The sequence below is a fragment of the Gadus macrocephalus genome, chromosome 8 (assembly GCF_031168955.1).
Source record: "Gadus macrocephalus chromosome 8, ASM3116895v1".
NCBI classification, from domain to species: domain Eukaryota; kingdom Metazoa; phylum Chordata; class Actinopteri; order Gadiformes; family Gadidae; genus Gadus; species Gadus macrocephalus.
The window spans coordinates 20,275,118-20,300,599 of record NC_082389.1 but is presented as its reverse complement, the minus strand read 5'-3'; the positions used below and the strand labels follow the sequence as shown (position 1 = coordinate 20,300,599).

Here is a 25,482-nt window from a genome sequence, read left to right as displayed (position 1 = left end):
ACTCGCTGTTTCATGCTGTATGTTTCTATGTGATGATGTCTATAACATGACGCAGAGCGCGTTGGTGGTTGTGTGGGAGCGGGCCCTGCAGTCCAGCGGACATGTGCTCTGATTCCCAGGCTCCCTGCTGGGTGCAGTGATGTCAAACTCACCCATACTGGGAGCTCAGCTCTCAGGAGGGAAAAGCAAACCCGTTTTATTTGTTCATTCATTGCATTGCATCCTTGCTTATAACATCATTTAAACATGAATCAATCGATTATCAGACAGTCTGATTGTCATTTTAAAGTTGGAGGTTTTTGAAAGGTATTCGGATATTTGTATTCAAATAATTATCCTACAACGCAAACTTGTTCACTTCAATGAAGGCGTAGGAAATCAAACGGTTGTTGGTCTCCGTAATAACGTATATACATAAACATAGCCTATATACATATAATAGTAGGCCTACAGGCTATCTCCTACATGGAGAAGGTGGAGACTAATGTTGCCAAATGTTAAATCACCGCAGAGCATATCGTCGGATTTTGGGCGTTTTAAGTAGTTAACAAGGATATAAAGTAAATCCGTTTAATTTGTCTTTTAGTTATCCTGTCCGATAATCCTCAGTAATCACAGATCATGGGGATTACTGTGGGGGGGATTATCTCCAATGCAATACACTCAGACTCTGCATTCACTTTCTTTCTGCATCAGTTTCCTAAGTGTAGTAATATTATTGGATTTCCTCAGAGATCCTTCAACAACATCAGCCAATTTATTCATCAACAAGTTCGACTATATTGCCCGAGTCTATTGCAATTTTATTTCCTCCAACGCTCCGTGACCGATCCGTCCATTCAGAGGCCGCTGCGCTCCGCGCGTCACGGGGACCGAGTGTCTCCATTCCCAAGCAGCCCCTCGCTCTGCAGCTTGTTGGCCTGGAGGGCAACAGGCAACAATGTCTCACGTCTGCATTTTGAATTTAACATAAAGTGGTCACGGGCCGGTCTTTATCGTGGAGTGAGTGAATGAGGAGCCATTCAGCCACAGAGCGCCCAGGTAGCAGCAGGAGTTGGAAACACACGACACGCGGACGCAATTTTTTTTCCCCACTAAATATAGATAGAAGGAAGTCATCAAATGCTAAATTGGATTGTGTAAAATAAATTGTTTACATCTAACATTTCCACTGATATTAAATGGATGCATTCTCTATTTAAAAAAAAAAAAAAAGAATTCTCCTGTTAACATATTTCTATTCCCCCTAACAATACAATGAAATTGTTTAGGGCTCCTACAGTGGAACAACGTTAACTCCACATATTACTGTTACTGAAGAGTGTTTCGCTACATCACATATCCTGTGGGAGGGCAGGCCCGCTGGGCTGTGTCAGCGGAACAGCGGTGGCAGTAGCAGAAGCCCTCATTTATAACACGACGTGTTGCACATAAAGGCGTGAGGGGCGCAAGTGGTGTCCTTCCCACGGCCTGCCCCGTGCTGCAGCTATCTATACAAAGTGAGCCCCTTCATTCACTCAATGAATAGTCATTCAGAGTCAATAGATGTTTACTTACAGACCCTCGACCAGTTGGTTGCCTCGTTTGCATTTCAGGTACCGGGAGCGTTAATTTGTCGCGTAATGGTGTCAGATAGACGTAGGGCCCTGGGCCACCACTGTGCTTTTATCCGTCGACCAGTTCTCCCTGTAAGAGTACTGGCTGTCACAAGTGCGCTCGGACCTGGTGGTAGGGCGGGATCCACTTATGAACTGAATAAATGACCAGAGAAATGCACCTCACATTTTGTATAGGCTAAAGCAGTTTAGGCCTACACCGAATAACACGGTTAAAGGGACTGCTTTTGACAAACAATGCATGACAATTATTAGGTGAGTGCTGCATGCATCGGTCAACTGCTGTTCTTCTTAAGTTTAATTCTTTCTTGTTCTACAGACTTTGGGACCCAAATCCTTCCACAATGTTTCACCTAGAGACTCTAATTTAAAATTGTTCAAATTAGCTTGGAATCCATCCAAATATATAACTTTTTACGATATTCTACTTTTAAAATATATTTTTTTACAATGGAATCCCACTATCTGACACTTCCAACTACTTCAGACATCATAACTTGCTCAGTTTTTATAACCATTAACCGTGAACCATTATATGTAAATAATTGTGATACTTTTTCAGAATCACAGTTTAACAGTTACATTTCCTACCCGCTTCGTATATTTCCAGTTGGTCTCATTGACGTTGAGGCTCGAGGGGAGAACGTTCTAGAAAATGACGCTCTCGCCCAGGTTGGCTGTCACAAAAGCTAAATATTGCGGAGTCCCGGAGCACAGCAACGTCAATATTTAACCTAGAAACACAATGTCAAGGCATTACGTTATTTATTGTTACACTGGTGCTACAATTATTAATCGATTAGACATATGTTTGATATTTATCGGGTGTTTGTCACTCTGTGGGGACCCCGTTTATCTGGTTAGAGTCTAGGTGCTTGCTACATATGCGGTTTACTTCCGGTAGAAGCTAAATGCTAATAACAATGCCTGACAATCTTTTTCACGTCACTCTATCTAAACAAACGATATTTAATATGAAAGCTGGAGGCCAACGGTATAAGCCTCATAATATTTTTTACTTATTTCGATTAACTAGATGTGAAGGAATAAGGTCAAAAATATACTTTTCCTAGTTTCTACCACTCTCTCTCTCTCTCTCTCTCTCTCTCTCTCTCTCTCTCTCTCTCTCTCTCTCTCTCTCTCTCTCTCTCTCTCTCTCTCTCTCTCTCTCTCTCTATCAGAACAGCTCAGCTATTCTATATTTGATCTCGAATGTATTCATTCTTCATCACATTAGCTTGTTGTTTAACCCTTCACTTGATTTAAGCCATTTAACATTTATTTACGCCTTAAACTAGGCCAGGCCTATATGTGGCTTTACTAAAACATATTTTCGACCTCACTTTGCACTCAAGCACTCGCCGCATTTTCTGCAGGAAATGCAGTTATTAATAGTGTTGTTATTCTTCTATTTTTTCATCTTCTTTTCACTCATCTTCCAGTTCTTCTATTTTTAATTAATATGCTTATTCATAAACATAATTTCCCATTGAGGGTATTATTGCATCTTATTTTCTTCTAAACACCTGTTATGTGCTGTTGTGCCGTGATGGGCTGTTAAAGGCTGGGTTTGGTCCTCATAAAGCTGAATGTGTAACACTTGTTTGTGTCTTGTAATTGTCAGGCCCCGTGGTAATGAAGTCTGTCTGCGCCCCCCCACTAAGCGGGAGCGGGGGGATTACCTCGAGGTGAGCGCACTGACATGTGATTGGTCGGCGCTCCTGGTGAAAGGCACGCGACTTGAGTTGTTCCTATAAAGTCCCCTCGCGTGCCGGTTGGTGAACACACAGGGGAACAAGGACCGAGCGGGACACCAAGCAGTCACAGGGGAACAAGGACATAGCGTGGACAGCAGTCACAGGGGAACAAGGACATAGCGGGGACAGCAGACACAGGGAAACGAGGACTGAGCGGGGACAGCAGACACAGGGAAACAAGGACCGAGCGGGAACAGCAGACACGGGAACAAGGACCGAGCGGGGACGGTAGACACAGTGTGGACAGCAAACCGCAGGAGGAGCAGCTCTGAGATGGAAAGCGTCCTGGACCCCTTCTCCACGCTGGACACCTTCGCTTCCTCCCCTTATTTTGACGATGAAGATTTCTTCACCGATCATTCTTCTAAAGACGGACACCTGGAGGCGGACGATCTATTGGAGGACGATGTCGAATTCCTCAACAGTCATTTCCAAGACTATTACGAAGACAGCCGAGGAGCGCCTTACGACGGGGACTACGACATGGGAGACCTCTCCTTCTCCTCATCGTCCTCCACGCTGTCTTACGGATGCACCGACAGCATAGCAGACCTGTCCCCGTATCACGGTGGGCCAATGTCGAAGAGGAGGAGGCGGATGAGGTCCGACGTGGAGATGCAGCACCTGAGACAAGCGGCCAACGTGAGGGAGCGGCGGCGCATGCAGTCCATCAACGACGCGTTCGAGGGGCTCCGCTCACACATCCCCACGCTGCCCTACGAGAAGCGCCTGTCCAAGGTGGACACCCTGCGGCTGGCCATCGGCTACATCAACTTCCTGGCCGAGCTGGTCCAGTCGGACATGCCCATCAGAAACCCCAACAGCGATGCGCACGTTCAGCCAAAGAAAGTCATCATCTGTCACAGAGGCACAAGTAAGATCAACCGCCCCTCCCCCTCCGGAACACGCGCACTTACACTGACACACACACACACACACACACACACACACACACACACACACACACACACACACACACACACACACACACACACACACACACACACACGCGGCATCCAAACGAATGTTAACAGTTTCCTTCTCTACAGGGTCTCCGTCCCCGAGCGATCCGGACTACGGGCTGCCCCCCCTGGCCGGACACTCTCTGTCCTGGACAGACGAGAAGCACCTGCGGGACCAGAACATCATCAGGACGGCCAAGGTCTGGACCCCCGAGGACCCCCGCAAACTGCACATGAAATCCTCCTTCACCGATGTCGAGAACGAGCCTCCCTTTAGCATGGTAGCATTGAAATGTTAGTTACATTATTTTTATATAACATTTATAAACATTTGTATTCCACAGTATGCCTGGTGTAAATGTGAAGATACATATTTTGTTGAATTTGCGTTAAACGCAGAAAAAAGTGCGCCTGGTTTCACCGCCTGTGGGACTTCCTGGTGCCATCTTGTTGTACATGCCTTCATTGATTCAATGAGTTTGTAAATACGCATCGGACTCGTATTGTATCCGTTTTGCATTGTCTACATTTGAAATGAAGCATTTTCAAATGCAAAATTGTTAATAATAATCTATTTAATTTAATACAATTTTTGGGATAATTTATGTTTAATTTATTAGTTTATCCAGTTAATTTATATAGTAGGCCCATATATAGTAGGCCTATATATTTTTTTTATCATTCAACCGTGAATTATATATTTATACATCTTCTGCAAATAAATATTTTATACTGTCTTTGACGACTCAGTGTCTCAGTTCTCATTCTTTCTTAAAAATGTAAAGAGGCATCCTTCCTTGCATTAATAATTATTGGGCGAAAGAATGGATGAATTTTCATCCGTGTAAATTCAATTATGATCCATTTATGTATAACCTAACTTTTTTTTGGAATTATTACGGATACGGCCTAAATAAATAAAAAAGTATTATACTATAATAAATCAATAATAATTGAATGGCTGGCTCGCACAATTGAACCTGTAGGCCTATTCGCCTGTTTAAGCAGAATCAAAGTATTGATGGGGCACTTAATCAATGGTTAAATGCAGGCTTGTCATTGGCCTATGGTTCAGCATTAGCTATAAACGTTTGGAAAACGATTGTATGTGAAATACGCAAATATAATCCATAATCCCATAACGAATCGGCCTTTAAAAGAAAAGGTAGAATAACATATAAAGGATTAGGGCTCATATGCAGTGTAAAGTTCCAGAAAGGTTTTGTTGGACATCGCTGCTCCTGCCAGGTGCCGCATTTCCCTTGCTTGGAGCCACACGTCCTCCCATTCCGTTCCTGTCCGCCCCTCATAGTGTACTGGAGGCTCCAATGTGCGCAGCGTCCTATCAGCGACGCATTCACACTGCAGGCTTCACTGCTCATGGGGACCGTAAGGACTCTGCACTTAAAGACTCAATCTGGACTTTTGAAAAGGTGAAGTATAAATGCCCTGGACGATGAGCATACATTTGCAGAGGAGGTTTTGCGGTTTAATCTGTGATAATAGCGTCCCATTATTGATTGGGAATAGCAAAACGTGATACTGGCCAATTTATCGAGTGGAACATATTTCCATGTGGCAGCCTTGATGCAAAAAGAAAAATTCCCCACGAGATAAATAAAGTAATCTTGAATCTTGGAAATGGAATCATGAAGATAGTGGTAAAGATAAGATGCGAATTTCAAATAAAGACGACATAATGTGATATTTGCCATTTCATTCAGCAAAGATGGGAATAGCATCTGTGCAACACAGTAGAAGGCCATTCAATTATGGCGTGCCTTTTTTTAAGTCGTTTTTTGTGTAGGCGCATATACTACAAAGACTAAAATGCCTTCTTTAACGCCCTTTGGTACCGACGAAGCGGAATGGACAGGCGCATTGGAGCCTTGAAATACTCCGGGTATCTTGTCACTCCCGGCCGCGTTCTTGGCACGGCTCTTAAAGAGAAAGCACTTTACTGTCTGACAGGTTTTATTTCTAGGTTCTCTGCAGTCTGCCATCGAGAGCAACTGTGCCAAGCGGTGGTTTGTTTGATAAGGGCGTACTGAAAGACGACGTCAATAGAAGACCTTATACCATCCATCTATCTATCTATCTATCTATCTATCTATCTATCTATCTATCTATCTATCTATCTATCTATCTATCTATCTATCTATCTATCTATCTATCTATCTATCTATCTATCTATCTATCTATCTATCTATCTATCTATCTATCTATCTATCTATCTATCTATCTATCTATCTATCTATCTATCTATCTCTCTCTCTCTCTCTCTCTCTCTCTCTCTCTCTCTCTCTCTCTCTCTCTATATATATATATATATATATATATATATATAGCTACACGTCTACCTATACTATTTATTCTGCATGAACTGTTAAACATTACATAATTTCAGGTGGATCTGGCTGACTCGGATACGTTTTTTTTTAATCATAAATCAACAACACCAGTTGCAGCAAGGGGAAAAACAATTAAGGAATAGAAAATACAACATAAGGCCAAAGATATCAAAAAGGCTGGGACTAGCCCACTCCCCCGTGGCCCACTTCATTTTCCATGGCCTTTGGAAGCGCCTTGCAAAGTAAATTACATCTTTATAACGGCGTCGTGGCCCGTTGTAAATGATCAGTCTCCCTGGCCGTTCACAGGGGATGCACCTGGTATTTCAAACTTTGCCTCTTTTCATTTCTCTGGGTCTGAGTCCCTGGGCAGCAGCTGCCTAAAAGCAAGCAAAGAGAGGCCCTTGCTATGTCTTCGAGACGAGTTGGCACCGTTTTCCACATCTTTAATGTACCATCGGCTATTGTCCGGCAGACAATATGGGAAGTGTAAAGCATGAGGTTTTGCAATAATAAAACACATTCTCATTGATGTGCCACCCGGGCTTCAGCTCGGAGTGTGAGCCAGCCAGCTTTAACATTGTATTTGTTTTGTCCCTCTCCTTGCATCCCAAGCCAATTAACTAAAAGGTCGTATTGCTAAGCCTTGATATACCAATTAAATTTGTGTCGGCTTTTAAGAGAGAAAGGATAAGGACTCGGTGAGTTCTTCTTCTTCCGACACCGTTTCCCCCGGCATCACCTGGCCTCTAGACAGCAGAACAAACCTCTCACCGTCCCACCGCGCAACACTCTGCGCTATTGTCTCCAAAGTTAATTACTCATTAGTAGGATTTTACAAAACCGATTTTACGTATGTTTTGTGTCGTATGTTTTGGATCTTACGCAGATGTTGCGATTGAAATTTTGAATTCAATTTGAAAAAGAAGGACGGGTACTTGTTGCAATTGACAGCGTAAAAACGCTTTGGGCACATCTTCAGAGAATAAAAAAATCGACCGATAAACAGACTTCAACCTGCTCTGTTTCAGCCTTTGTTTTGTTTGTGAATAATTAATGTTAATAGGGACAGGTTTGTATACTTTGAATGCACGGACCACAGGTGCGGAGTGACAAGATGAATTACCGGCTCTGATTTTTGCCAAAGCTCGAGGGCTCTTGTCTAGGGTCTCCAAGCTGATAGAAAATATTGTCATCTCTTTGATTCGCAACATTACTTTCACCGAGCACAATGCCGCGTGATGAAAAGCTTATGTTGCAATGAAACGGGAATGACGGTGGCCGCAGCAGACTCCTGAAAGAAAGAGAAAGGAGCGAGTCAATGGCGAGACGCGCGTCTGGTTTTGTGCGCAAGTGCTCCATCTAACTCAAATAAAGGAGCCTTTCCAACTTTAAAGGGCCACGTTTTACCTTTAATAATGGATGGACGGCGGCAGCCATTAAACATATGGTGCTAAGACGCTGGTCTTTTGTGGTAGAAAACCCCTGAGATGGTAACTTCTGTTTCTTTCCGGGATATTGAACTTTTCAATAGCTTCAACTTTATGCGAGACAACACATTTTATGGGACGCTTATTACTAAGGAGAACACCTGATTGGTTAAATTAATATACAATGCCAAACCCACTGGTGAAAATCAACGATTAGTGCCACAAATCCGAATATATTAAGGAAAGGTACAACCAGAGACTGAACAATAGGGTATCCAACGGTTTCGAGTGAGCTTTTTGCGCACGGCCATCTATTGTGACGCGCAGTGCATGCGCCATTCTGCTGAGGACGTTGGCTCAAGATGAACGAATTAACCAATAAAAAATGTAAGTGCTTCGCTAGTATACTTGCTTCACATTAAATAGCACATTAAGTGGGTTTACTCTTGCGGTGACATATAGGCCTAGTATAGAGTAGACCAGTAGACTTATAGTATACTAGTATACTGTTTTATTAAGATTTATTTATTTATGTTTAAATATGTTCTTTTCACTCACTCTCCACCTCATCCCTAACTCTCCACCTCAAGCTGGTGTGTAGTGAGCGTTCTGGCACCGATTGGCTGCCGTGCATCACCCAAGTGGGTGCTACATATTGGTGGTGGTTAGTGAGGTCCCCCCTTCACTTTAGGCGTCTTTGAGTGTTATTAATTATTATTATTCTTCATGTTTAACCTCTGTTTTCCTTTTATTCCTAGTCTGTTTTACATAGTTTTGAATGATGACTATATGCTCTGTAAGGTGACCTTGGGTGTCTTGAAAGGCGCCTCTAAATTAAATGTATATTATATATATATATATATATATATATATATATATATATATATATATATATATATATATATATATATATATATTATTAAGATTTAAGTCTAATTTACGGATATACATTGCGGAAACTTCATTGAGAGAAAATATATAACCCAACATTACTCCCAAAATAAAATAAAAAAGCAGCATCTTCGTGCGTAAAAGTTCGAAATTGATCTGTTGCGCAACTGCGCGTCTTGGCGAATAACATTTAATCACCAATAACAATATCGATATAAATTGTATATTAGTAGGCCTATGCCTTTTCTGAATGTAGACCAATATCTGATCATAAACAAATCCAAATGAATTGGTCGAAAATAACTCGATCATGCAATGCCCACATCTGATTAGATACACTTTATTTGTGCTGTGCTAAACATTCGGCATTCAACATTTTTTCGACCCCTATGTAATCATAGTAATAATAGTAGTAATAGTCAAAATAGTAATAATAATATATATATATGTATATATTTGTTTTTTTATTATCTTGTATTTACTTCGTAGGCCCTAAATGTGTGTTATATTTTTGTATACGATTAGGCATACTCAACAAATGAGATAGGTATAGTTTAAACTAAAAATATAACTTAAAATCCAAGCACTGCTATCGGAGGCCCCTGATAAGCATGAGTTTATACATGAACAGCAAATCCATCCAACATTAGAGCGATGTGCACTCCTCCTATATCTCCAGAGCAGCTGTCGACAGTGATGTGAGACCCTCGATGGACAATACGGCCTGACCCCCAGACAACTGGAGACATGCCTTGCAGGAAATTAGCCGTAGGCGTCAAGACAGTTTGTTGCTGTAGGCCTATCTGTTGCCACTGAAGTAATGCTTGACTATAAATACCTATTTGTCGGTAACATTAATACTAATGTATAAGAAATTGTGATAAAAGCAACATAGGCCTATATGTAACAATTTTACAACGAAAATTAGGGAAAAAATTATAAATAATAGCGAATTATTTTATTAATTTATAATTATGTGTAGCCTACATTATATTTATTAGTTTGTAATCGATACATATTTTAATCGATACATTTTATAATAACACAAATAACTTACATTCACTCTACATATCCCTATGTTGCAATGTAAGCAAACATAAGATCGTACAGACCCATGGATTTAACTTGGCTGCTGAAATGTACTGAATGTTGTTTATTACTTAAGGCCTTTATGTAAATGAATTCAGAGTTTGTAAGTGTGTCTGGAAGGTTAAAAATGAAATGAGCCCTGGCAGTCAGTGTGTCGCTCCGGGGGGTCTCCGGACCCCGGCGCGTCCGTCAAAGCCAGCCTTTCTCTCCCAGCCCTGAGCTTTCTCCTCTCGACTATCTCCATACAATATGGTTTCCCGATTCCAGTCATGCGGCAGAGGGTACAAAACTCGTTGTAACCCAGCTAAATGAGTCCATGGCTCCTTTGTTCCTCTCCATGACAGACTTCTGTTTCTGTAGAATTGTTTCATGACTCCGTCTCCATCCTTTCTCAGTTGCCAGGACTCAGAGGTGTAAAAAGCATGCATCATTTTTCACCAGCGCCCCGTTTTGATATTCACAAAGGGCTGCTATGAAACAGTCTCTTCACTTGTTCCCTCGCTTGAACTTCACTGATGTCCGACTGCTCTCTTTTCCTGGCACAGCAGGGATGGATTTGCAAGACAAATGCGGCTGTATGTGTGAGCGAGTCAAATGGTACAAAACCCTATTCCAGCAGGCCCGACTATAGGCTGGAGAGACGTCAAATCAATCAAAACACTTGGATTACAACGATCTTTTTATATTATATAAATGATTGTACTAATTCGTTCAAACTACATAAACAGTAATAAACTCGACGAACCACTTTAATCAAAAGACACGTTATAGGCCTACACAATACATAAAAAATAAAACCCAACTCTTTCAGAGAGCCTAACATGTCAGGAAATGGTCAAAAGCCTACATAGAACATAAGGAGCTGATTGCACATGAGCTTTTAGGAGGCCTAAAGAGCTTTGGCACTTTTTAATATTTCAACTTACAAAACGAGTAAATAAACTACAGAGCCTAATAGGACAACCCAAAGGCAGAAAAGCGCAAGTAGTTGTTTAGGTGGCCTGGCGCCAGTCTTCAGTCCTGGGAAGTCTTCCAGCAACTTAGCGTCTGTGATTAACCCAAGTGCGCTCACACTCCACAGGAACCCTACAACCAGTGCACGCTTTTTATCCACTTACCAATTAACCAATTACTTGGCGTTGACATCATTTCTTGTCTCTCAGGCCAATGGCCCATGTTAGTTGGATATAAGACGGCCTACATGTAATTATCCATGACGACTGTTAACTTTTAGATCCCAGAACTAGAAGAATATCTTAGATGCTATTTAATTGATCCTTTAAGGAGCTGACCCTGGTTAGGAATTCAGATATTAATATAATCATATGTCATTTGAATATATAGGCCAATAATGGAAAAGGAATAAAAAAAATATATATATATATATATATATATATATATATATATATATATATATATATACATATATATAGATATAGATACAGCCAATATTTAAATAAGGCTCCCCATTTAAAATCTAAATTGTGTAGTGTAAACTCGAACTTAACATGATTTTATATAAAGTGTAATAAGTGAACATCAAAGCATTACATGCAAAGCCATTTCATCAATGATGAATAGGCCCTGATTTCCTTCATAGATATCACATCCTGCTGGCATTATCCAATAACACCAGATTATCACCCATACGTGTCAGTAAAACATATGCAATGGTTTAGATTAGATCAATGCAGAATGAACTGAAAAAGTGACACAGCCTTTAATGCAATTATCTGAAGAATGGGAAAGTGGCCTCAGTTAAAAAAGCAGATTTAGATCTAATTATTGAATGCATTAATTGACAGCAGCATAAAGACTGCAGAGTAATTGATGACAGGGCTATCTATTTGAACGAGAGATTAATTTATTTAATTGTGACAGGAAAGTCGTTTTTATCATATTTAACAAGTTGAGGGAGAAGCTTGTATCCAAAGCAAAATGCCAGTGAAGACAATAACAGGCAATGAAGGAAAAGGGAAAGGTAAACAATGCAGAGTACTGAGGACATTACAGATCAGAGCCAGAAGCTCTCAGCTGACAGTCCAGACTGAGCTGATTAGTCTTTTACCATTGGCTAGTAAAGTTATACAAGCAATCAGAGGTTCAATAAAAAATACAAAGGGTGTTGGTTTTATGTTGCCTCCTGCATTCTGTCAGTTTTTCAGTAATTGTAGCAACTAAGCACATTTGTAGGAGGCAAAAATAATGGTTCTTATGATAAGATGAATAACTAAAGTTTGAACATGCGTCGATATTGCAATACAAGGCCATCTGCTAAATAAATACATGTAAATGTCTCAAATACCTTCTTTTCTTGATTCAAGACGATTTCCAGCTCAGTTCAAACCATTAAGAATTGAAATTCCACCATGTCCGATACAGTACAATAGGCATAACAAATTAGAAACATTAGGCTCATGGCAAAAGTCCAACGTTTGTCCCAGATACTGTTTGAGGGAATGTGGGAGTTAACATAGAAAGGGTTGTGTTGCTATGAGAGAAAAAGAAAATAAAAAAGTTTCCTTTACGTTTCTTTATGTATTGTGTACATCTAGGCATGCATAAATATACTGTTGGACTCAGAAGAGAAGAGTAGCAGGATTGCATCATAATTTTAGGTTGGATTCTGGGAGGAAGTTAATAAAAATAAAAGTTGACTTTAATAAAAGTAAAGACAATTTATACACACAACGTATAGGAAAGGTATACCTTCTGTACAAAATTGAAATTGCTGCCAGATTGAGTGAAGCTGGTAATAAGGTTAATCTTCAGTGTCAGAGATTTGACTTCCTTAGGAGTCAGAGGATTAAACGTTCACACCGACACATTGGCACTTAGAATTTTAGAATACGTCAAATGAAACAGATGGAAGTTGTTTCATTATTGCATAGAAAAACTGAGTGTATCTTCCACTTAACAGTCTACTCCCACAATGTTACTCTCTAACACAAACAGGCGTTTCGGAAAAGAGGGCGGTGGTTCTAAGCTATTCTCTTTTTGTTGTTGTTATGTATCAAAGAAAATGTCCGGCCTGTCCCATGGGAGGGGCAACATGACATTTCCACGGTGGCTTCTAAACAGGTCAGCCAAGGGAACCAAAGGAGCCCAAAGTGGTGGGAGGGGAAGACTTTCAACCGAAACCGTGTAACTGAATCTAAACCAGTGGTTAAACCCATTCAGACAGCATTGGAATGGGGAGGAGAAATGACAATACAATAGCATTCGCAAGCCCAACACTGAGGTGTCGGCGTGACCAGAGTGGCGTTGAACAGACGAAAAGACCCTCAGCCAGCCAGTAAGTCAGTCAGTCAGTCAGTCAGTCAGTCAGTCAGTCAGTCAGTCAGTGCTTCATCTCACTCATTGGCTTCTATTAGACTGGCCTTGGCTCTACAACATAGGATCTCTTTGCATCTATCTTTCTCTATTTGTTTTTTAGTTGTTTGATACTCGATCGTTTTGTTTCATTTACCTTACAGAATAAATAAAAAAACACTGTCAAGGGGCTTTTTCTGCAAAGGAGTTGAGCAGAAATGATGAAGTGAAAGGGGCAGAGAGGACTGAGAATGGGGAACTAAAGACTCAGTCTGCCCTTGCCCTGACCTGCAGCTTTCAGGGGGCTTGAACGCATCAGAAATCCCATTGTGGGGGGTGATTAATTGAGAGAGATAACTCACCATGAACAGAGATTGTTATAGGCTTTAATGTGGTAGGCCTGGCTTTTTAAATGCTGCTTTCACATACTTTTGTAGTCAACCATATGGGCCCAGACGTATTCACTGACAAAAGGCAAACTGAAATTTATTACGCTTGTAGATCCTGCTAACAACATGTTCTTTTTAGAAATCTCCCTTTATAAATTGTATTCTCTGTAGGCTGAATATTACTTCTTTGGACTTGAATATTTGGCCAAAAATAAAGTTTATACATAATGCAGCATGGAGTTTTGATGGAGAATCTTGATTCAGTTTTATTAAGTTTTGAAATTGATGACGTGATGCAACCTGCCAGCCGGAATGAGGCGTTGCATCGCTGTTATTGACTGCACTGTGCTGAGCGGATTACTACCCCTACTAATACACAAAATGAGACGAAAAGTGTCAGCAATAAACAAAATAAAGCAAGAACTGTATGTTGAAATCAAAGACAAATAATGCTGTATGTTCCCGTTCTAGGATCTCTCTTTTCTTAATCATCAATGTCAATTGTATGGTTTCTATATCCGTCTTGACTGCAGCTTATTTGGAGAATCTTTAAACAAACCAATGATCCTGGTCTTTGTTTGAATCCACTCTAGGCATTGAAATAACTTTCACATTGTTTTCTAATGTAATCTGTATAGTCTGTAACAGTGATCAACTGAACTAAATTTACTTCAAGAAAGAAAAAAATATATATAGGAAAGAGGTTTTTATTTTTCCCATCCCCACCTTAACTCTTGGGTGTAGGTTAAATGAGGCAAAGCTGGCAAACAAATATATAAGAAAATACTGTGACCATCTTTGATAGCTCTGAATGTTAGTTGAGGACTGTGGTAAGAAGTCCCGGGGGCCGGACTGGTGCTGGCCGCTTCTTATCTGTTCGGGGTAAATTATCAATGTGTCAGAGGTGATCTATGGGGCAAAATGTAATGCGTTGTGCAGAGAAACTGGGGGAGGGTTCTCCTTCAGGGTCTAAGGCCAAGAAAGAAAGAAATAGTTGGCCTTGCTGAGGTTGGCCTACACTGCTTGATTAGGCCATACTTGCTGCAAATGTGTGTTTGTGTCTATGCGTGTGTAGGCGTGTGTGTTGATCTCTCAGTATTGGTGTTAAGAGAGGGGCAGGGGGTTGCATTATGGCCCCAGTGTGTGGTCGTGAGTTGTGGGTGACCAGCCCAAGGGGTCAGTGTGTGTTCTTCAGTGTGCTTTAGCATCCGAAACCCAGTGGCCTTTCCACCGCCGCACGCTCCCTGTCAGCTCTGTGGACCCTGTTTGATCAGCCTATAGAGGGCCGCAGGGACCAGTGAACCACACCACGCTACAAAGACCAAGGTTGACTTCTGATACAGGTCAAGGGAATCATGGATGGAGGGGTGAATGATGGATGGATTGATGGAGGGACGGATGGATGGATGATGGAGGGATAAGGAGTTTTTGTGGTCTTGGATGAACAATCAAAGCAAAGAATTTATTGACAAATCAATCAGTCACATACTGATGGGAATGTGTATGGAACCAGAAATATCAACATCACAATCCCACCTCGATCATAAATGATGTTGTGAATTGTAATAAAACAATATGAGACACTAGACAATTAGCAATCAAATACAAAAAAATATGATTGTATTTCTGCTTCATGATCATCCCATCCAAGCTCATAAGTAATAATTACTTGTTCTATATTATACAGACTTCTTCTGTAAAATTGAAAAGCAGGCCAAATTACCAGAGGATCCACCAAGATGTCAAATCATGTTGCATAGCTTATATGCTGCTAGTATCAAAACCTTTAGGCTTCTGTATTGACAGAGCTGTAAGCCTAAGTAAACAACATTCCCCCTTTCCCCCGTCCAGACTTATCAGTGGCTGTCATGTCAGCTAAGCTTGTTAAGCATGCAGACCAATTATTACAAAGTCAATATCAGGGCTTCTCGCCAGGGCCACGGAGAGATTAGAGGGGCTTTAACAATGTTATAGATTGCAACCAAAATATATGGCTGAAGCTAAAATATATATAAACACACACACACACACACACACACACACACACACACACACACACGGGCAAACGCATACAAACACACAAATGCACACACACCGTTTATTATGCGCGTTTATTAGCCAGGTAAAATTACAAATTACAGCTAATAAAAGTGTAATCATCAAAGTTAACTTCGTCAGCCACAATAGGTTTTGAGGTACTTGCTCTCAACCATCCTACCTTACTGACATTTGTGAAAGAAGAGTCTTTACACCACTGGCCCTTGCTCTATGATGTATATGTCGAGTGATATATAGTTATAAAATAGGTGGTGATATACCACGAGTGATGCCATGAGTACCATTTGGACACTGTATATGACAATTTGCAAATTTGGTCATGTGTGTGTGTGTGTGTGTGTGTGTGTGTGTGTGTGTGTGTGTGTGTGTGTGTGTGTGTGTGTGTGTGTGTGTGTGTGTGTGTGTGTGTGTGTGTGTGTGTGTGTGTGTGTGGGGGAGGGGGGGGTGTCTGTGGGGACATGTATTTGTGAATTTGTGAATGCTTGCATGGCTGTGGGGTACAGCAGGGTTTTCGTCATAATCAGGTTGACGAATTAAGGGCACAACAAAAACTGTCTGTCCCAATAATATGAATATTCATTAGAATGGAGTGAGAGGGCCAAATAGAAAGGCTCAACAAGTATGACCAATGTAATCTGCACCTGTTGACCTTGATGTGTCTGTGTCAAATTGTCCCTGGATCAAAGACAAGGAAACGCGTTCTTTCACAGGCAGAAGCAGAATAGAATGGGACCAAATGTGTTTTGCACGTCATTTTAGCTTGTAGATCATTTTAGGGTCTAGAACTTATGTTTGGGTTTTCTATGTCTGAGTCTCTGTACAAAACATATATGATGCCTTACCGTGTATCCAAATTACACTACTTGTACGTAAAACCTGCATTATCTGTCTCAGGTGCATCTTATTTATGATGACATACTAACTGACTTATATAAATAACTTAAAATTAATACATTTACGAAGAAGTCAACAGGCAAATAATGACCTCAACTCATAGCCAAGAAAATAAGTAATTGATGAGCTTGGTGCTTGCTTGCTATACGAGTATGTTATAAAAGTTAGTTATGGGACCTTTCTCCAACAAAGATCACAGTGGTGTCACATTTGTAAGCTAGCGGTGCTGGTATGAACTGTTATGGTCGTTTTACAAATGATAATATGTTAAATGATCAGAATTGTGCATTTAGCTGAAGAGAAAAGGAAGCACAACCAAATACAACAGCCTGGATTCAGTGGGTTTTTCTCAGGACCCATGTTGAATATGGTGAATAGGCATGCTGTTTGGCCTTCCTTGGAAACAATTGAAAAGTATTGTGAATGGGATGTGGTGGCTGATGTCAAGCTTATGGTATGAGTAGGGGGTTAAGGTCAGGGGGACAAAGGTCTTCCATAGAGCACCCAATTGACTCCACTTCAATTTGATCCATTTCCTGGCATCTAGCTGCGTCTAGATGTTGGTCAACACCACAGAGACGGGTTGGCCCTCTGCTGCTTGTAGAAGGTTACAATGTTGCCCGTGGAAGTCCGTTAAAATCAGGAATTTAAATTCAACAAGCCACAAAACTGAACTCTTGTAAAGCCCCACCCACGCCACAGACACAAACACCACCTCATTTACACCCCCTGTCTATTTACAAAAAAGACCCTCCTGCTCCATATGCGCTGTGTTCCTAACCATGCAATTTCTTTAGCCAAAATACCTTATTCTGAAAGTATTGTGTTGCTGTGCAGCTGTGCATCTGCGTTTCTGCTGCTGATTTGAGGCGTTGACACCTGGATGTATGCGTTGCACTATTGATATAGCATTAAGACTAGTTGTTCATTAACTTGGGTAATCGGTAGTGGCTTGAGTTGTGTGCATGAGCATACTCTTGTCGCTTCTAGTAGTGCTAACTGCTTCTGTTGAATGATGTAGGCTTTGAGAGACAGCTAGACTAACTGATGACACTGGGACTGATCCATCCACATTTATTTACTGATGCGTAAGGGACGACCTCTGGGCTTCCATGTCTTAGATAAGGTTTGCAATCTACAGAACCACCTCTGAAGCTCAGTAAATTACAATGACTAATCTCCATATTCACTTAACTTATTGTATACATTAACAATACCATTTACCATTTTGTTGTGTAACTATTAAGATAGTTGCTTGTGAGTGACGACTTGTGTTTGTGTTTGTGTGTGTGTGTGTGTGTGTGTGTGTGTGTGTGTGTGTGTGTGTGTGTGTGTGTGTGTGTGTGTGTGTGTGTGTGTGTGTGTGTGTGTGTGTGTGTGTGTGTGTGTGTGTGTGTGTGTGCGTGCGTGCGTGCGTGCGTGCGTGCGTGCGTGCGTGCGTGCGTGCGTGCGTGCGTGCGAGCGAGTGTGTGTGTGTGTGTGTGTGTGTGTGTGTGTGTGTGTGTGTGTGTGTGTGTGTGTGTGTGTGTGTGTGTGTGTGTGTGTGTGTGTGTGTGTGTGTGTGTGTGTGTGTGTGTGTGTGTGTGTGTGTGTGTGTTTTGTGTATGTGCTAAATCAAATGCAATTCATGTAATAGAATGTAGGGCAGGTGCAGAAAATGGAATAACATGTGCTGTTGTCATTGTCACTAAGAAAATGCACACATTTAGGATTTCTTACATTCATACATTTTATATTCAAACAGCCAAATAATAAAAGTAACGCAAATTGCATAAGCCCCATTGAGTATGTGTTTGTGTGTATTTGTCTATGTGTGTCTTTTTGAGCCAAAATATGTATGAGGGATTTCATTAGTTCCTGAAATGACCCAGAGGGTCAAGGTCTTTATTTGAAGCAATCTTCAGCGAGATGGAGACGTTCTTCTATTCACCACAGATGGGCGGCCTCACGTGACCTGCCTTCCATCCAGCCACCTCTCAATTCTATAACGCTATTAGGAAGATGCTACACAAGAATGAGATTTGCCCTTTTGATCCAAAACCAATATGTGTCATTCTAAATGCTGGTAATTGCTATTGGTGGTGACTGCATCTTTTGATGGATAAATTGCTCGTTAATGTTAAGAATATTGTTAGCAATCACACATATGGTGACTGAATTCAGTTATATTCACTTAAGTATGAGGACAAGTGCCCTTAGTCTCCCTTTCTCCCTCACAATCCCATCTATATCTGACCAACTTGCCACCACTCTTGTTGTAGTAGGTGGTGTAGTAGGAGGACTCTGGTCCACTAATAAGGCACTCAGACAGTCATCTTAGATGTCTCCCTGCTGAAGTGGCTGAGGGGTCCCCAAGACTCATTGAGCACTGAGTCTGTCGACAAAGAGACCGCCAACGCTGTCAGCCATAAATGTACTTGTATGTTTTGATGAAAATCAATTACTCTGGAGTATTACGATTGTACGAACATTGACATCTCACTAATTGCACCTTTAATTAGAGATAATATTTGTATTTTCTTTATCATATGCTGCCGTGGCCCTGCTACGATTTGGTACTGATTATTTAAGACTTAAGCATTGCCAGTAACCACCTATAATGGCAGATTGTGACTGTTCTCACACACAATATTCTAGATGTGTTATCAATATTTGCAGTGCGCTTCCAGTCAACCCATAGCTGCAACATAATAAACGCTTGCAGCACAAAGCCAACAAACAGCACTTCAGGCTATCTCCTTTTCTGCCCACTCACCTTGTGCTTCAATACACCGGCTGGTCTGTCATTCATTAAACTAAACTTTACCCTTTAAAGGATGGATAACCCTATAAAACCATTGAGAGTGTCACACGTCTGTTGGTTTTAACAGTTATATAATCACCTTGAATGCCAAGTGTTGGCATCCTTGTACGTATGTGTGTGTGTTTGTGTGTGGGTGTGTGTGTGTGTGTGTGTGTGTGTGTGTGTGTGTGTGTGTGTGTGTGTGTGTGTGTGTGTGTGTGTGTGTGTGTGTGTGTGTGTGTGTGTGTGTGTGTGTGTGTGTGTGTGATTGGGGGTATGGGCTGATGCTGTATTTGAACATCTATTCCAAGGATCTGTTCTATGGTAGAACAATATAACCAACTTTGAAATTTCAATTTGATTTCAAAATCGAATAAGACTCACATAAAATGAAATTAGAGAGAGTTGTCACCAAAGCCTCCAACATCACTGGTTGTGAGTGATCTTCCATCAATCCACTCTCTGAATGCTGAAGGCAGCTTGAACCGAGCAACCAAGATCATCAGGGACACCTCACATCCAAGCCATGATCTCTTACAACTTCTGCCCTCTGGAAGACGCTATAGATCTCTGAAAACTGGAACGACGCGCTTCAACAACAGCTTCTACCCTTCAGCAATTAGACTCCTGAAGATTTACATTATTTATTTTAAGTTTTTATATTTATATTAATCCCCCCACTGGCTTTTGACCTGATATTCCATACTGCTCCCAGAATGACCTCCAAACCACTGGGTTTAAAGTTGAGGTACTCGGGTCAGAAGTCTGTGAAAGGTTGCTTTAAGCCAGTGACTCCCCTGTGTTTGGTTCTGTGAGCTAATGCACCTCCTGAAACACGTCTTTCCACCAAATGAAGTGCTGGACATTCAGTTACATTAGTATTCAAAGAAAATTATGTCAAACCTTAAGCAGACCTTGATTACCAACCTTTTTTTGACCCGTGACCCAATTTTGAGGTCTTATTTTTTTTGCAATTTAGAAGCACTAGGGAGATAATACCTTAATTGGCAAAATTATTGCCAGATGTTCATAGAGTTTGGAACTATAGTCCTAAGTTACTGCCATTTTATGTAACTCTGTTACAATCGTCTGCAAATATTGAATGTATTTATTTGTTTGTCAATTGTGAATTTAACTGTTAACGTTACCCAAAAGATACAATAGCTATATTTTTATGGATTATTAAAATGTTATGTTTAATTGTTCTATGTTTCAGAAGCATCCTGTAAATGTTTGCAACATGACATTTTTCTGGTTTACTAAAGAAATAAAAAATATATATTCCTAATTTATAAACACATTATTTGAAAAAGCTATCAGTTTTAGCTGTTCACAAAGTATGGGCAAAATGTCTTAGACTTTTTCCCTTCAAGGGTAGAATATTACCCTTTTGCATATGTTTATAAATGTTACGGTTTTAGATTTGTCAAAATCATTACATTGCTGTTAATATCTGTGTGGACCTTTATCTGATAACAAAGTAAAATAACATGGTATGAATTGCATTACATTCCAATGTTCTGCCTTAACCTCACCATAATTGCCATTTTAATTATGTTGTGCAAAATTTGCTATTGTCTGTCTAGAGAATGGTATAGACTGTAAGAAAAACAAACAATGATCCAGACTCTGTTTATCTATCTAACCTTAGAAAATTAATAAAGTGTTAATGACTTTGAAATTGTAGCCCTTTGCATGTATTTCCCCCATTTCAAATCATGTGGTCATCAGATGCATAATTCTTGGTTTTAACTGAATCTATGGCATGTCACAATTTGCCAAATAGAATACATATTACAATTACATTTTACAATACATTTTACATATGCCATATTATACCATTAGTAGTATAATATAGTCTGCATAATTGTAATATGTATTATATTTGGTGAATAAACTATACATGTTTATTGTAAGAGAAGGTGGTGGTAGAGGATGAAAACAGTCAAATCTGTAAGTTCTCTACAGTTAACTATTTTAAATAACAGCATCAAAATAAACAATAAACAAAAGAAGACTGTGTATATCTTAGCAAGTATTTAAAAGAGATGCTCACAAGTCATTTTTGCTAGTCCAAGTGATGTGTCAAGTCTCAACAACATGACTGAATTTTATGCAATAAAAAATATATATTATTAGATTACAAAGTAATCTAATAATATATCAAATATCAATACAAAGGAAAGAAGCTAAATGTAAGTTTTAATAAAAATAGTGTATGTTTTTGGTTTTATTTTTTATTAATGCAGAGTTTCTTATGTTGATTATATCAGAGTTCTTTGTGTGAGCTGCTCGGTTTGAGCTATTGTACATTTGTTAAGAAGACAGTCATTGTGTTTGCGACTTGAGTGTGACTCGAGTCCTAGTCGCAAATGCAAGTCCCGATCTCTGATATGTAAACATAAGTGTGTTGTTTGGGATTGCAACTTTGACAATTATTATTTTCTGATTGGTTAATGCCTGTACACACATGCAATGCAGGTAACAACACGCAATGATCAGATAGCTGAGAGTAAGGATTCAATTAATATGTATCACTATATGATGGTATATTATGTAGAATATATATTTTAATATTTTCGTATTGCTATACCAATACATGGTAAACTCAACACATTTGCACACGTGCTGAGGGCCTGGACAAACACAGGCACTATATTGTGAATAAGCCATCTATCCCAGAGATACGGCCTATATTTGCCTTGCTATTGCTCACACTAAGTGCTAGGGATCTCCCTAGGGGGCGGGTCCAACGACAGAAGCAAACGCCTGTTAAACATGTGTGGTAGATAAAGAAGCCCTTGAGCGGTGTGAATACACCTGCATGTTGTTTGCGTCCTCTCCAAGGCACTACAGGCTGGCCAAATACCATCTGAACACAAAGCTATTGTCAAACACTATTGGCACACACACTCATAAATAGGCAATCAGACATACAATCCACAAGGGTGTATGATAGGTATCACCGTAGAGCCCACAGAAGAGGTGTCCATACAAGACGGGATTTGGAAAAGTGGAACCGATAGGCGAATCTGTGGGTGGTGTTTAATGTGACTGAGCCCTCTTAATTTGCAAGATTGGCAAAAAGTTCAAAGTTCATATCATGCCCTTTTTGTGTTCAATAAACAAATTTTGAGTACTAGTAGAATATGTTTACATGCTTTAATGTTGAAAATACGGGTCTCTCACCCTATTCATTTCTGCAAAACCGCTTTGAGCGTAAAGTCCAGTGCGCTCTGGCTGGCCCATTATGTTTTATTGGTCAGACGGTCAGCGAGTGAGTTCTGGGCAGCTGTAAACATGGTCAGTGTCTATGGCTTTCGTCCTGCTGTTCCTGTTTGAACCCAAGTCGGATATAGAATCACAAATTAAGGCCACACAATCAATATGACCCGACACATCGTCGCAACCTGGAGTCGAGCCGGACGTTTCACCGTGGTAAGTAGTTATGTTGTAGCCATCCTATATTTTAACATTCTATCTTAAATATAAGATAGCTATGTGGTAAGTAGTTATGTGGCAAGAAGTAATGTTGGAGCATTTCAGATATAACCTTCTAACTGTAATGCTCTAAAATCTGTGTGTTTGTTGGCTGACTGAAGTGTATATTTAGTCATTTCTTATCTTGGTGCAAATGAATGCCTACTAAACTGGAAACACTATGCTGCCAAGAAATACAAAAGGTAGTCAATAGATTGTATAGTGAAGTAGTACATTACTACAGACCCCCTTTCGCTGTACAATCTGTATTATCCTTTACCTGCAAGATATTGTTTAACATTTTCTATTCTAAAATTGTATTTGAAAAACATTCTGCTTCCCGGATGAATAATATGCCTTATCCATTGATGTTCCTTCAGGAGTTATCATTTGCCTCATTATAAAACAGTATTTGCTATTAATCACTTATATTCCATATTAGGTTGTAAGACGAGTGGAGCAGCTTCCAGTCCCCCGATATGCAGGGTACACCATCCATCCTGGAGGACACCCGTACACCCTGAATCCGCACACCTTGTAGAGCATCTACAACATCCTTGGAGCTGACTATGAACCTTTGAGGCGTAAAGGAAGATTACTTTTTTGTTACATGTGTGAAACGTGAAATGCACACGATAAATGTAACAAAAATGCTTTGAGGGCTCCCGCTTTCTGCTGCTTTTATTTTCTTCTTCCCTTACCTCGTCTGCCTTCTGATGCTTCTGTTACCTCGAAAACACACATACCCAAAATTCTCAGCCCAAAACTCTCTTTAATCTCATAGTGTTTGAATTTCAGCTAGAACAGTGGCTTCGTCCTTAAAATGTATTACACTTGATCTAAAGAAAAAAGCAGGTAAACAACTGCGTGGCCAATGTTTGTATAAAATACAAACTGACCGTTAAGTTGATTTGTTTTTTGGGTATTTCTGGTGTCATGGGCATGGAGAGGAGGGGCGTGTCACCAACGGTCAATGTGTTTTTGGAGAGCAAGCGAGCCTGAATCAATGTGTTGCGTGCAGCTCTACAATGAAATAGGATTTTATGATTATTGACATTTTTTCGTGGATGCCACTGTTCTTTCGGATAGATAAAATACTGAAAATAAATTAGTACCTGCAAAACTAAATATTTCATACTGTTTGGTGGCCTGCATGAGCCACTTGTGAAAGTAAAACCTCATATTAAGCTTGATGCTTATTCGCAAGGTTGAAATTCCCTACCAATAGTTAAAGTCTAAACTGGATTACTGTTTTTGCATGTTGTCACAGAAGTTAGGGGGTAAATGGTTGTCGTGGAAATATTAATCATAACTATAATACACATTATAAACATTACAATATCCTTATTTATACAATTACTAGTCAATCTAAATGGAACTGTTTACATTCTCCTTGGACCTTAAGAGACCACCCTTCCTCTCTCTAACTGAGAGGTTAAGATAGTTCACATTTGCATTCCCACTGGAGCCACTGAGTCTGATACTGAGGCCAGGCCAATATACTGACTTCTTTGTTGTGTAGATTTGTTTAACTGTATTGCATCCTTGCTTGCGGACTTGCAGACATGTCCACTTCCAATAGTGTATTGCATTTTAACTTGGCCTCTCCCGCCAATCCTAAACTCTCCACGACGGTCAGTCCCCCTGTCATCTCCAGTGTGATGACCTGGCTATATCTGACCATCTGACCACCATCTGACCATCATTCTCTGTTCCTGTGCCCCTACCCAGTCAGCCCAGTAAACAAACCATCACATTCCGGAAAACCAAACAGGTGTGCGCATCCCTGTTGTCTTCCACCCTAGCGACCCACCTGGCCACCCCCCCTCCCAACACCTCCGTGGATGGTCTGGTGGAACATAACAATACTGCTATCTCCCTCAGCTTGGACTCAGTCGCCCCTCCCATAGGCCGGTCTCCTTCTCACGCCCCGCTCCCTGGTTCACTCCTGAGCTCCGCCTCAGGAAGGCAGCTGGCCGCCGGCTTGAGAGGCGCTTTAAGACACCTGGCCTCACCGTACATCATGAGGCCTGCAAAGACCATATCAAGGACGACAACGAGGCTCTGTCTAAGGCAAAGACACTCTAAGCTTTTCAAAAACATCAACAGACTCATGCGCCCACCTGATGCTTCCCAAACCACTGACGCCGTAGACCTGTGCTCCAGGTTCTTGGATTTCTTCCAAAGAAAAGGAATCCATTCACAACCACCCTCTGCAACAGTCTATGCCACCCTCTTCTACTCCCCCCCATCCTGGTGCCTACACCCCTACTGCCTGTCCACTGCAGTGCTGTTTCTCCTCTTTCACCACACTGGACTCTGACCGGGTGCTTGACTTGGTGTCCAAAGCTAAGACCTCTTCCAGCAAGCTGGATCCTATGCCTACCACCTTGGTGAAGACCTGCCTCCCTGTCACCTGACCCTCTATAGAGCTCGTAAGTCGCCATTGCTCATGGGACCTATGAGACCGA

General features: G+C 40.8%; 1 protein-coding gene and 1 long non-coding RNA gene across 2 annotated transcripts; both read left to right on the top strand.

Annotated features, from left to right (window-relative positions):
- The first annotated feature begins 3,183 nt into the window (after positions 1-3,183).
- On the top strand, positions 3,184-5,072 carry ptf1a (pancreas associated transcription factor 1a). The gene is made up of 2 exons (XM_060059828.1): positions 3,184-4,247; positions 4,423-5,072. Exons 1-2 carry the CDS (start codon positions 3,647-3,649, stop codon positions 4,632-4,634), a joined length of 813 nt encoding a protein of 270 aa, XP_059915811.1. The 5' UTR covers positions 3,184-3,646; the 3' UTR covers positions 4,635-5,072.
- Positions 5,073-21,820: 16,748 nt separating this feature from the next.
- Positions 21,821-23,665, top strand: LOC132462329 (uncharacterized). The gene is made up of 2 exons (XR_009526808.1): positions 21,821-22,969; positions 23,454-23,665. It is a non-coding gene; the product is annotated as an uncharacterized LOC132462329 (long non-coding RNA).
- The last annotated feature ends 1,817 nt before the right edge of the window (positions 23,666-25,482 follow it).